Source organism: Anarrhichthys ocellatus, unplaced genomic scaffold (assembly GCF_004355925.1).
Source record: "Anarrhichthys ocellatus isolate YVR2014 unplaced genomic scaffold, GSC_Weel_1.0 scaffold1, whole genome shotgun sequence".
Lineage (NCBI taxonomy): Eukaryota > Metazoa > Chordata > Actinopteri > Perciformes > Anarhichadidae > Anarrhichthys > Anarrhichthys ocellatus.
Genome location: NW_022280031.1, coordinates 6,022,642 through 6,036,400, shown reverse-complemented (window position 1 = coordinate 6,036,400; position 13,759 = coordinate 6,022,642). Strand labels below are relative to the sequence as shown.

The 13,759-nt window shown below is 40.6% G+C and overlaps 1 protein-coding gene across 12 annotated transcripts in view; it reads right to left on the bottom strand.

The window, feature by feature from the left end:
• The window catches only part of cacna1da (calcium channel, voltage-dependent, L type, alpha 1D subunit, a), a 57,613-nt gene that overhangs the window by 10,615 nt on the left and 33,239 nt on the right, over positions 1-13,759 (bottom strand). For 4 of the 12 annotated variants that reach the window (XM_031855085.1, XM_031855094.1, XM_031855112.1 and 1 more), the window contains 19 exons: positions 13,146-13,205; positions 13,008-13,067; positions 11,585-11,691; positions 10,177-10,264; positions 9,978-10,085; positions 9,813-9,865; positions 9,574-9,720; positions 9,233-9,434; positions 8,785-8,943; positions 7,933-8,043; positions 6,937-7,020; positions 6,119-6,130; positions 2,765-2,797; positions 1,668-1,796; positions 1,510-1,575; positions 1,323-1,414; positions 1,059-1,218; positions 311-438; positions 112-208 (listed from right to left, as the gene is read on the bottom strand). In XM_031855085.1, coding sequence (XP_031710945.1) covers positions 112-208; positions 311-438; positions 1,059-1,218; positions 1,323-1,414; positions 1,510-1,575; positions 1,668-1,796; positions 2,765-2,797; positions 6,119-6,130; positions 6,937-7,020; positions 7,933-8,043; positions 8,785-8,943; positions 9,233-9,434; positions 9,574-9,720; positions 9,813-9,865; positions 9,978-10,085; positions 10,177-10,264; positions 11,585-11,691; positions 13,008-13,067; positions 13,146-13,205 — 1,896 coding nt within the window. The remainder of the gene's footprint in view (positions 1-111; positions 209-310; positions 439-1,058; positions 1,219-1,322; positions 1,415-1,509; positions 1,576-1,667; positions 1,797-2,764; positions 2,798-6,118; positions 6,131-6,936; positions 7,021-7,932; positions 8,044-8,784; positions 8,944-9,232; positions 9,435-9,573; positions 9,721-9,812; positions 9,866-9,977; positions 10,086-10,176; positions 10,265-11,584; positions 11,692-13,007; positions 13,068-13,145; positions 13,206-13,759) is intronic. The other 8 variants (XM_031855121.1, XM_031855162.1, XM_031855130.1 and 5 more) reach the window with 5 other exon arrangements.

Here is a 13,759-nt window from a genome sequence, read left to right as displayed (position 1 = left end):
AAGAGAGCACATAGAGGCCTTTAACATGGTCAGGTCAGGTCAGGCCAGCTGAATGATCTGTATGTCTGTTTGTATTTTGTAAATTAGATGATAAATTAAGGGAGAAGAGACCTTGCAAGCCACTCTGTGAGGGCACAGTTTGCCGAAGCCGAGAGGAGGCTGGATACGACGAAGAAGTGTAACAACATCCAGATGTTTAATTCTGCCCCTTTATGAGAAACAAAAATGAACTATCAGTGTACAGAAAAATGACTGCACGGTCAAATGAATGTGAAATACTTTCTGGTACTGACGGTAATAAAGCACATACTTAGCCTCTGGGTCGTACTCTGACCAAATTCTCTTGAATTCATCAAGGTGATGTGGACCAAGAATGGACCAATCACGTGTTAGATAGTCAAAGTTGTCCATGATGACTGCCACAAACAAGTTGATAATCTGGAGCGGCACAAGAAGAGTGTGTTACATACATTTGCTTGGCATTGTGCGGCCTATTCAATGTGTTTCAACGAATCATATCAATCACAATTACTAGACACAGATGTATAAAGTTGTTTTTGAAACTTTAGCAATCTAGGTTAAAATAAATCTGAAATTCAAAACAAAAGTGTAAATCAGTTTAGAAAGGGCTGTGAATTACGAATGTTACATGCTATGACTAGATAAGTTAAACTAAATGAGAACAATAGATTGAATAGCATTGTCTGGTACTTTATTGGAAAGGAACTACTACGATGCTGTCTTGGTTGTTGCTCTCTCTTCCAACGTTTTATATTGTTTGCACCGATTATTATTGAGTTACGGCCAATGTCATATTACAACTTTGTTCAGTTCTCTAATTATTGGGAGCCATGTAGTTTATGGAATATCAGTGGAGCTGCATGGGCCTGTAAATGAAAGCCAGGCTTTACATATTATCCAATGAATCATACTCAGACTGTAGGAAAGACATTCCTTCAAACATAGAAATTTAAAATCTTAAATCTCATGGTAATCTACCGAGGCTATAAAGTAAATAACTAGTATTAAGACAAACACTGTTTAAAATGTATGTGTACCAAGAAGGCGCAGAGCATGTAGAAGCTGATGAAGTAAATTATTGCAAATCCACTGCCACACGTCATCTCCTCGCCGGGGTTGTAGTCGGACTCTGGGTCACACAGTTTCCCTGCAATACAGGCCAACATGATCTCCTGCCACGCCTCTCCAGTGGCACACCTAGTGGAACAGGCATGACGGACACAAATTAATCACTCAATTAAGTAATGCAGAAAACTAAAAACAGTGAACCGGTTTCCCGATGCCCCCAAAAACCTACACACCTGAAGAGAAGGAGCACTGCCTGAGGGAAGGTCTGGAAGTTGTTGTTTCTGTTGATGTGCGTGCCGTCCACCATGGCAACCTTTCCAAACACCTGAAGCAGAAATATGGCTCGCATGAATTTAACTGCAGCCACACCAACTTGGGTAACACAAAGGGAAAATGTTTCTGTCACATTTAGTTACCAACCTGCATGCCAATGACAGCGTAGATGAAGAACAGCATGGCTATCAGAAGAGCAACATATGGCAGAGCCTTCACACAAAAGAGAGGAAAAACAGTAGATTAATATGTATGATTTTACTATTTCCCTCAGCGGTCGATAAGATAATCGTACTACACCTCACCTGGAAAGATTTGATGAAAGTCCAAAGCAGGGTGCGAATGCCCTCCCCTCTGCTGAGGAGCTTGACCAGCCGCATGACTCGAAACAGACGAAAGAATGTGATGGAGATGCGAGCGCTGTCCTCCGTGTTCTGAGGAGAAACAGTCCGGAGTCAGAGGACAGGACAGCAACAGCGCATGTAGTGGACACAGAGCACCTGGCTGCGCCTTACGGGATGAAGAGGTCACAACTGAGACCCCGGTGTCAGATACATATGGGCCGAAAAAGCAGCACTGCATCTTATGGGCAAAACTGTGTGTTTAGAGCAAACCTAGTTTTGCATTTGAATAGTTTTCTGGTGTGGTGGGAACATCGTTTACATGTTGTGCAGTTACTCTATACAGCATATACAAGCCTGCAGATTTTAGGCAATTTCTGGTCAAATCATAATCAAACAGAGTCATCAAAGCAGAGCAGCTGCAGCCGATATGTTTCTGTTGGTCTGCATCAAAAGCACTGTCAGGAGCCCTGTCTCTGTAAAGACCTACAAGGGAGGAAGCAAGGAGGCGAGCATGCTGGAGAAAACCTTGCCATATTTGAAAGGAAACATCTGCGCAAGCATGGCACCCTCAATCCAGAGTCACTGCATGCAGAGTCACAGTGGGGCCAACCCAAACAGGTCGGCCAGGGAGTTCACAGGTCAGAGCAGAGTGACCTGATCCCGTGGGTCATCCATGGGTAACTACCCCACGCAAGAAGGGTGGCCATGTAGCAGTGTCAACATCACAAACGTGAGGAGCGGCACAAAAACCGTTCCCACCTAACAGGACACGCAGCGTCACGTTTGAGTGACACACTCTCCTTTAAAATAGCTCCAAACATTTAGGAAAAATTAAAAGCATTTTTGTGTTTAAGATATATGCAAATCAACAAACAAAACAAATGCAAGAAAAATGTTTAAAAAAATACAGGGAATGGGAACATACCATGAGAAAATAATTGAAATAGAAATAAGCGATCATAGGAGGTGTAACAGAAAAATACCAAACAAAGAGATGCAGATCTAATAAACATGGCATGGCCCTGAAGGGGGAGGGGGAGGGGGGCGGAGCATCTTACCCCCTGCTCATCCACCTGAGGCGTCTCCGTTGGCTTTAAAATCAAAGACCTGTATTAATGTCATGGACAGGGCCCGCAGGTCTCACACACATCGGGCCAAACACGTAAACATTACATCGGAAAAGTGTCACACAACGCCCAGCACACGTCAGTCAAGACGCAGACAGAACAAAGTCACTACTCTTCTCATAGACGGGACAAAACTCTCTTGTTTCACTATGACAAAGACGGACATTCATGTATCATTGTCGATGTACACTTATTCGATATAATGACAGACATAATACATTATCTTAACACTTTAACGGACTGCCACAAAACAGGTTTACAGCTGAACATTCTTATGTAGGACTTGCATGTCAGACTGACAAACAACATGAAATTACTTAATTACTTAGTAACATGTAAGACTGGCACACAACTTTATCACTCCCCCGGTGTAATGGTCCCTACTGATGATGGGGTTGACTGGATTTTATGGCTGAGATGTCTTTGCCGAGCTTCAGACAACGTTAATGAGAAGGTAACTGACTGACGTAACAAATGTTATGAATTCATGTCATGATGAGAGCACCGTCTGCTATTTTTCTTCTCAACACATAGCTAATTATTAGTTTTTTTCTGTATATTGTCATTAACACGACTTAACTGGGTGGAAATCATACATTCTGTGCATCGTTAATGGCACCCATTAAAATGATTGTAGTACATTCAAGAAAGCTGCAATCTCACTATCCTCTGTGTACTTTTCCGTGTCTGAGATGAAAACACTTGCTGACCAAAAAGAGATCGAGCATCATGAAATTGTTGGTTCTACACATTTGCTCACTCAGACTCACACCTAAACACAGTTATTGTTTGCGATTCACGTCATTTAACAACAAATCACAGGATATCGGCAGTATTCAGCGAGCATTTGAACACAGAGAAAGTTGAGGTGCAACATAAAATCAATCACAGTGGTGGCGGCTAGATTGGACCTGTATAATGATTTTATGATTTTTTTGCAAAAGAATGACAATAACTTAATACTGAAAAGAGTCATATCAGGAGGTTCAGCATTGAAAACAAAGAGATACTCCAGACAGATATGGCTTCATTCAAATCCCTCAGCACGATACTTCACAACCCGCCAGTATGAGGTGCAGAATGAGCAGCAATGATAAAAGAAATGTAGAATTAGCTTGAGGAGGTTCTTTAGGTAATCCTGGCCACAGCGCTGATGGAGCATGCGCACACCATTGCCACGTTGCTGGGGAAGCACTGCACGCACACGCAAGACATTTGTAAGATGAGGAGCCATTGGTGAACTCATAGCAATGCAGCAACTCATGCATGTCAGGAGTGCCCGCTGCAACAAAACTGCCATAGCAGGTCGCTCTCACAGTCCGGTGCAGAAAGAGGTGAATGAAGAGCAGAGGAGAGAGAAGGACAGAGAGGGAGGAGGAGAAAGATGGAGGTAGAGACCAACACTTTGATAGGAAGTAAAACCAGACAGATTGAGCCATACTGGAACAGGAAGAAGAGGAAATACAGAGAGGTTTGAAGAGAAGAGAGTTACTGTGTTCATGCACCTGACTGGAGTCTACACACCTGCGCTACATATGAGCTCCATTCTGAGCTTTAAGAGCTCACTACAGGAAGACAGAACAAAACACAGAGACAATCACTCACAAAGACACAAACACAAGATCATCAAAGAACCTCAAACCCAGCTGCATTAAACCACCATTAGTGGAAATGTACAAAAATAACGACTAACTCAGTGTCTTCGTATCTGCTGATGATTTTTTTGTTCACAGATTCTTACCTGATAACTGTTAAGGATGCTGAGACTTTAACATTAATTTGAGAACTGTAACTGAAGCCTAAACTAGTATTTTGTTGCCGCTAAAAGCTTATGTTTCTTTCCGTTTCACTACATGACATCAGTTTGACATAATATTGATGCACTAAATCAAAAACATGTTGAGATGCAGTGGTCTACACAACTTTAAGGCAAGTAAAAGATGACATTTTTTAAAAATCTCATCACAATTTTCAGCTGTTCAAGCAGATTGAGCTCCACTGATTCTGTACTAAAATTGTCCTTAATGTTGTGTAGGATGAACATTTCCAAGCTCTGAGCTACAGGGCCATTCTGTCTGGAGGCAAAGATTGAGGGGTATGGCAAGAGAGAAAAGATCAAACTTCACAAGGCGCTATGGAAAAAACTGACCGGAGGGGAATGGAGCGGGTGGCCGAGCGCCATCTGTGAGAGGCGGGACATGGAAATGATGTTAGGGAGTGAGGTGAAGGGCTGACGCTTCCCAGCATGCACTTGGGGAGATCACAGCAGTCAGGTGGGAAACTAACAATCACACACATGAGTGGAATGGCAAGCAGGTAACGTCATCTATAAATCAAAATTCAAACTCTTTGTAGATCAGCTATTACAATTGATTTCATGGAGAACTTTAATATCTGATCTAGTCAGTTTGCTGTACCACACAAACAACAACAACCACATGCAATGCAAACAACAAATATAATGTAAATGGTGGATGAAAGGTGCCTCACAAGAACCACTATGACGGTCCTTGTGAAATCAACATCATGTCCCCAACATTACCAACACACACACACACACACACACTCGTTTATACATACACCTTAAAGTACAAACTATGTTAAACACACATGCATAACAATATTAACCTACACACACCACCACTGTATGCTTTAAACAAAGTTAGTGCTTGTTTATACACTCATGCAGACACACATTTAGGAACTCAAACTGAGAAAACACAGAAAACATGAAATATAACTCCAGAAAAACAGAACTGCAGCTCAGATGTGAGAGCACTCAGAAGGGGGAGGAGGGGCAGGTTGAGCAGTGAGTCTTTGGTACACTGCAACTCTCACGAGCACAATCACCAGAACCTTGACTTTAGCATTCCTGGTGTTTGTTTGGACTACAAATCTGATCTTTACCGTTTTTTGTTAAACTCAAAGCAAACACAACGAAGCTGATCACCAACGTTGTTTTGGGGTTTTTGTGAAGAACCAAACCATAAAGTGTATTTCTGCAGTTGGCTAATGTGGAGAAGTAGTCATCCACTATCTTAGCGAGCCTTGACATGAATTTTCAAAGCGAATGACTTTGATCAATATTGAAATAAGCTTTGAATTAAAATGAAATCTATGTGTTACTGTTCAACAAAAATTACAAAAATCTATTTTTGCTTGAGTCAATTAAACATTAAATGACTAGTTTAGTTTTTCATCCACTGTAAACGGGGTCTCGGAGATAAAGTTGTTATAAACAACAGGTTACACACACACAACATTTTACTTCATTGCCATACTTGCCTCTACAAGTTTCTATGGAAACAAAATGAACAAGAGTAAGAATTAGACAACCATCACATGAACCATCCTTCTCTGAACTAAATACAGGCTTCATTTCACAAAGAAATAAGAGAGACTCCTGTTTTTGACCCGTATTTTCACTGCCGTGTCCAAGAGTTAACAATCAGCACACGTTCATCAGATATTTGTCATGATTCCTGCAACAAAATACTGCAACACATTGACAATAAAACATTAAGCAGAAGCAAAAGACAGACTATTGGATTAACTCCATGTACTGTAGATGTAGCACTAAGAACAACAGGAGATAAATAAAGGTCAAACTGAAGCTTTACAGAATAAGCCAATGGCACTTTAACAACTATGAATGCCTTCTCACAAATACAAATGTCAAGTTTTAGCATGCTAAGTATCGTGATAATGGAAGCTCTTAGTTTAGCTGATAAGATGTTAAAGTAAAGGCTACAACTGAAAACACTAGAGAAGTGGTTCCCACAAGACATTCCCAAACAAAGTCTGAAGGGCCATCATGCGATCTGTGACACGTAATGATGTTTTCTGTTTCTTATGTTTCTACTTTTACCACTTTAAGAGTCCAAAATCCTTTCAATGAAAGAAATCAGAGAAGAAGATTAAAATAAACTCATTCATTGATCTTCTCTCAGCTCTTGTCAAGAGTCGACTTCATTTTCAGGGTCCTTAAGACAAAACGTTTGGGAACCACTGCACTAGAGGCTGACAATAATCCTGCCGATTGCCATGTGGCTTTCCTGTAAGGCTTCACTTCAACTTGGAAGGAAGAAAAAAGAAGTACTTACATTAACTTCAGTGATAGCAATATCGACGACGCTACCGACAACAATTAAGGCATCAAAAGTGTTCCAAGCATCAGCGAAATAGTGCTGTTAATGCATGGCGTTACATGAAAGGGTACAGATGGGAATGAAAGAGAAAGACCACGAAGAGAAGGAGAGGGAGACAGAATCAGACAGATGATCAGAAGAGTGGATTCAATGAAATGGCAGAGTCAGGGGAAGACAAAAAGAGAGAAAAAAGGACATCAAGTATTAAGATTGGGCAGATGAAAAGCCAGAAACAGAGTCAGAGCCATAGAAACCAGCGGTCTAGGCCGAGGTGGCCCAAACAGAGAGGGTCAGAGAGCAGCGGGACTCGTTGTAGCCGAGCTTTACTTACATCAATCTCACTCAGAACAATGTCTACTATGCTGCCAATCACAACCAGGGCGTCGAACACATTCCAGGCATCCCCAAAATAGCCCTGAGTGAGGTGGAGCGAGTAGTGTGCAAGTTGGATGCGAGATCAGCACAAACACAAAGTCTTGAGTTTTACACTGAAATACAGACTGATTCTGGTAATATAAAAACACACAGGAACCCCTGCTGGCTAGTTCAGCTTAAGGGCTCATGATAATAGTGCAGAGAGTTATATTAAAAGCTGCAGGGTACTAGATCTGCACCAAATTGATGTTGATACTAATGTTACATGCAGAAACACTGCTGCCAGAACATGACAAACAGCGAGTGCTACTTTAATCAAAAAGATCAGCACTCCACGCCACACTCTGTCTCTTACTAGCAGCCTGTCCTTCTTCGCAACACAGAGCTGTTGGCCAGGCAGTTGAAGGGAAAATGCCAAAAAAAAACATTCACTGACTCATCAGTTGTCACACGTTCACATACAACTGCTTCATTTTTAAACATTCAAGCAATAGTTCAACATTTTGGGAAATGCGTATATTGGCTCTCTTGCTGAGAGTCGGATGGAAGTGGTTGTCAGTGAAGACATTTGCTCACCCTGGGTTTGAAAGCGATGAGTTTGAGAACCATTTCCACAGTGAATACAGCAGTGAAGACCATATTGAGAATGTCCATTACGTAGTTAAAGAGCGCTGACTGTCCGTAGTGCTGCAGAGAGGCAAAGAAAGGGACAGTTAAAGAAAGCTGAAGAAAACAGAGCTCCTGTTATTTTGATATGTACTTAATTCATTTTACACAAATCAAAGACTTCCTTAAATCAAAGACTTGGGTCAGAAAGATGAAAAAACAAGAACATTTTAAGGATTAAGTTGTACGTTGTAAAAATAAATTAAACAATCTGGGTGAAAATGTATGTTGCATGCTTTGCTTCCAGTCCCTTTATCTCCTTAGCCCTGGGTCAGTTTGCATTGATGATATATAGCACAGTGTCTTTTATGATAATATCACTGGATGGAGCCACAAATATACATTTAAAAACTGTACACAGTACCAGAAAATAACCTGCACTGCTTAAGTAACCATGGCAGGCAGAAAGCTAGCAGTTCATCTATACTGATGAAAACATCACTGCACTAAGATCAATGTTTGATACATTGTAAAGTAGACTTGACTGCAGATGTTTTATCATATATAAACAAAAATGTAGGACTTTATTAAACAGTTTTATTTCTGGATGATTATTAAATGCCCACTGACAAAAAAAACCCTTTCTCAACCTCTGCTTTCAAACTAAATGAGCACATTTAAAACACCTGTAATCTGTAAATATATTTGATGTTAGTACTACTTTATATATCAGTATGAGCCCTTTCTTTTGAACGGATGTTATCTTATTTTTGTCACAGAGCTGGTTGGTTTCAGCGGTGTACATACAGTGTGACTCCTTACCTGCACAGCCAGGCAGAGCGTGTTGAGCATAATGAGCACAAACATGATGTACTCAAACCCAGTGGAGTTCACCACATACCAGAACTTGTACTGGTACGGGTTTTTAGGGATGTACCTCCTCAGTGGACGCGCCTTAAGAGCATACTCGACACACTGACGCTGCACAGAGATATACAAAGTTGGTTGTAATGCTCAGTTAATGACACACTAGATACCTTTATTTCAATCCAACCTAGAGTATTCAACAATGTAATGGTGACAATCAGTTTTAGAATTTGTACAAAACATTGTCAAATAGGACATGTAATAACTATAACTATAACAATGCTTATTATCAAGAAAATCGTGCCTCAGCCTTTTTTCACACATTACCACACAGTCGAGAGACCTGGAATTAGTTAAAATCAGTATATTTATTTTAACACTTTGTGAAGCTGCTGACTCTGACCTGGTTCTTGTCCAGTTCACAGTTTTTGTACTCTTTCTCTCCTTGTTCCTGAAATGTGACGATCACAAAACCGACAAAGATGTTCATCATGAAGAAAGCGATGATGATGATGTAGATGATGAAGAAGATGGAAATCTCCACGCGGTAGTTGTAAATGGGACCCAGGTTCTCCCTGTTTGAGTCGATTGCCTTGTATAGCAACCTGGGAAGAGAACAAAAAGAGAGAGCATGTGATCCAGCCTCACAGCCCAAACCTTTATTTTCAACTTTTTCAGATAGTGTTGATAATACTGAACTCTCATTTTCAGAGCGTTAATAGGATTAAACATTTTGAATCTTACGAAGGCCAGCCTTCAAAAGTGGACACAGTGAACAGAGCCATCATAGCCATGAGGACGTTGTCAAAGTTGAAGTCACTGTTGTGCCACATTCGTCTGTGGATGGTTGGCTGGTTCACATCTCCATCCTTATACAGGATGTAGGTGCCCCTATGAGAAAATGACATGTTGCATGAAGGTTATGACTGAAACCAGGATCATAATTGCAGGTAATTAGCTGTGAAGGAGCAAGAAAAACTAACTTGCACTCTTCTGAGTTGGACTTGGCTTCATCTGTGCAGCGATAGAACTTTCCCTGTGGAGGAAAACACAATATTTACACTCTAATGATAATATTTTAAAGGTATTAACTCAATATCTCTGACTTCACGTGTCATTTTCTTATTTTCAATCTCAGTGCTGATGACCTTAAACAGCTGCACCCCTATGCAGGCGAACATGAACTGCAGCAGAGTGGTGACAATCATGATGTTACCGATAGTTCTGATGGCCACAAACACACACTGCACCACGTGCTGCAAGACAGAGACATAAACATCTTTACACACTGTGGCAACCACCGATTGTGGTTATTGTTTTGGACAAGCTGCAGGATGACTTTGCCACCTTTAGGCCTTTGGCTCGGTTGATGGCCCTTAGGGGTCGAAGAACACGAAGGACCCTAAGAATCTTGACCACAGAGATGGCCGAGGACCTGAACAATGAAAGCAAAGTAGTTGTAGTGTCAGTTTCCAGAAGCCCAGGAACCATTTCAGGAACTTTTTAACCAGAAGAACCAGGAATTAAATAATTTCTCTGCCATAGCACTGTGTAGCACAATGTACTTTTGATGGTCGTGGAACTACTAAGGCGGTGTTTGCAGGGCTGACCTTTCTTGACTATTTAAACATAAAACTTGTGGCTGCTACAACTGTTTTTACACTATTAGGAAGCACTGGGTGACATTAGAATCAATACCAGGACAAGAGTTGGGCATTTCTTATAACCTTAACTGAAAACAATCAAAGTTATCTTGTCAGCTTCCTGACTAATCTAAAAAGAAAGAGTAAATAAATAAAGAGTGTAAGTTAACTACTTAGCCAGAAATAAATAACTATAAAGCACTCAGCAGATTGTCCCCATTGGTAACTGAGGTTCTGTGGTTTTCAGTCTCTTTTTCCACCTCTGCATGTCTCCATTGCATTCATTCATTACATCCATTCAGACATCAGAGTCACACACAGACCCTGTGTTGTTGTTTATCAAGGGCGGCATTCAGTTTTTGATCCGTTATCTGGATAATATTTTGCAAATGCAAACATGAATACATAAAGGGGATTTTTGAATTAAGTTGCCATTGTTCCTGGAACCATTTGGTCAAAAAGGGCTACAACTAGGACTGGGCGATATGACAATATATATCAATCAGTCTAAAAATGTCTATGGTTTTTAGTTTTTTTTCTATATCCTTTCTGGGGAATTGTTGAAAAAACAGCGGCCGGACTGCATAACGGCAATATTTACTTAATTTGGACGATGCTTTATTTATTGTGCTTTAGTTGGAGGTGGAGCAAACAGCTGTTCAACTCAAGCTGTTCAAACTCAAGCTTGTAAAAAAACTTTGACATGGACCAGTATTTCGTCTGAGGCCGCTTATGTAGGAACTGGATCTCTGGTGGATGACAAACTACTCTCTGCAGTTAACCTCGGCTATCTAACCAATCATATAACATAAAGTGAAGCCATAGAGGCTATTTACGTTTCACCTTACATGCAGTTGATTCAGACCAAGATGTGCATGCATACATTTTTATGGGCCTTAATGTCTGCACCTGTCCTGAAAAATGTATTTATCAGCTGTAGTCAGATATACACATATATATAGATATATCTATAAATATAGATATACATGTGTATTTTTTTCTTTTGTTATCAAGATACAAAATGACCTATATTGGGATAGAAGATTTTGGCCATATCGACCAGCCCTAGCTACAATCTGGAGGCGAATGTGTCCGTGTTTGTTTATACTCACTGAATGCCAAAGGAAACGAGGGAAACTCCCACCACCAACAGGTCCAGGAGGTTGAAGTAATTCCTACAGAATGCCCCTTTATGGAGAAAGGCTCCATATGTTGTCATCTGAGGAGACGACAGAATAAGTTAAAGGAGCAAATGACACCACAAAGAAATACATATCTCATCCAGAGCACTCGAAACACACACAAACACAAAGTTACACTGCAGAGGATGCAGACACACATACTGTACAGTTTGAACATGTTAAATAGGAAAAACATATCCTCACATACATCACTCTCCATCTTGCACACGCGCACACGTCTCCACACTCTTTTAGATCACTCTGATTCAGGGTGGCGAGCTCAGAGCGGTGAAACAGGAGGCTAGATCTACCGTCGCCACCCCCACAGCCCTTAACTACATGAATGTAGTAGTAAGTCATTCATTTCTCAATCTACTATGGGATGAGGCAATAAAACATGCATTTTGTTGCCATGATGGCAGGAATAATTACTACCTGCAAGAGCTCTAGTTATAGTGATTGGAAAGTAGAAATGGCCTTACTGTCACATTCATGTGGACCGTCATCTTAAAGCACATTCCATTATGTTCTTTAATAGTTCAGAATAAAGGGAAGCAGCTCCCAATTAAAACTTCAAAGTTGAGCAGGCAGAGAAGAAAAAAACAGCCAAAATAACTCTTCTTCAAATAATAAAAGTAAAGGATTCATTTTCCAAGTGCATGTAAATGTGGAGCCTTGCAGAAAGACGGAGAGAGGAAAGCGCTAACTAGGAGCATTGGAGCATTTGAAGTAAAACAGCGATGGACGCGGCACGTTTTTGCCCAAATGGCTGCAAACGCAACTCCACATTTCTATGCACTCAGTCAGGGAAAGCAGACTGAACCATGCTCGGCAGGAACATGGTTGGTTTTGCCCCCTCTTTTATGGGTAATCTGAAGAGCAGTCAGTACGAGAGGCATGGAGTCAGCTTCGACTGGAGTTGACTTCGAACACCTCCCTGATGATGATCCCGAACTCAACTTCAGCCAATGCCTTAACGATGTCTGAACAGCCCACTAAAATTTGTTGCATCACACTAAAGGTTGCATCATGTTTTACATATCTGCATCGTCAAAATCATTTCAGCGATGACTGCCCGAATGACGTGACACCCATGTGAGTATGTAATGTAATGTAGATGTGATGTTTCCTTCCCCCAACATCAGTTCTTTGATTCGTGTAATTTGAACAAATCTTGTGTTTGTGTAAGTGTGTGCAAAGTAGCAACTCCAATATTTTTTGCTTTTTAAAAGAGGTGCCGTGAAGAAAAAAAGTAAATAAGAGAAAGGAAACAAACAAGCCAGGTTGTACTGAGTGGCAGGTGACACACAAGGAGAGAATGCAGCAAGGCTCTCGTTGTCATTTAAGGGGTTACCTTTAATACGATCTCAAATGTAAACATACTAGTGAAGACATAATCTGCATAGCCTAGGACCTGGAAGGCAACGAGACGTTTGGAGTGTTATTGGGGTGTGGTTAGTCACAGCACGGACAGGGGACACATGGCATTTACCTTCAATACGATCTCAACAGTAAAGATAGCCGTGAAAGCATAGTCAAAGTAACCAAGTATCTGCAAAAAGCAACGTACATGTTTAACAAAGACAGTTAATTGTGCAACTTCATACATTATATGTAAACAAGATGAATAAAAAAATAAAAAGCATTTTCTGGAAAGAGTTTGTTAGAGTAAATATCACACAGTACATTCATTACTTTTAAAAAGTATCTATTGAGTAGTTCATATAGTGCAAGGTGCTTTTACTACTCCATCATTTATATGCAATATATATCAAAGATAAACAGAGAAGCATTAATGTTCATGGTGCAGTTAAAATCATTACAATGCACTGCAAATGAAGCACAAAGACCTCTGGTTGAATGTTTAGTGTTTTTGGACTATACCAGTTTTGCCTGTTTTTGCTTATAAAATATAAATTGCATACTTAATGTTATTGTCAGCCAAAGTGCACAGTAGCATAAGTGTTCCAGATAGCAATAAAGGTTCATTTAACATCAGTATTTCAGAAACCTGACAGTAGCTGGCAACATTTTCAAAAGCTCTCCTTCACGGTGCGTTTAAGGACACTCTGACATCTGTGATTGGTGCCCTGCATTGCATTCATA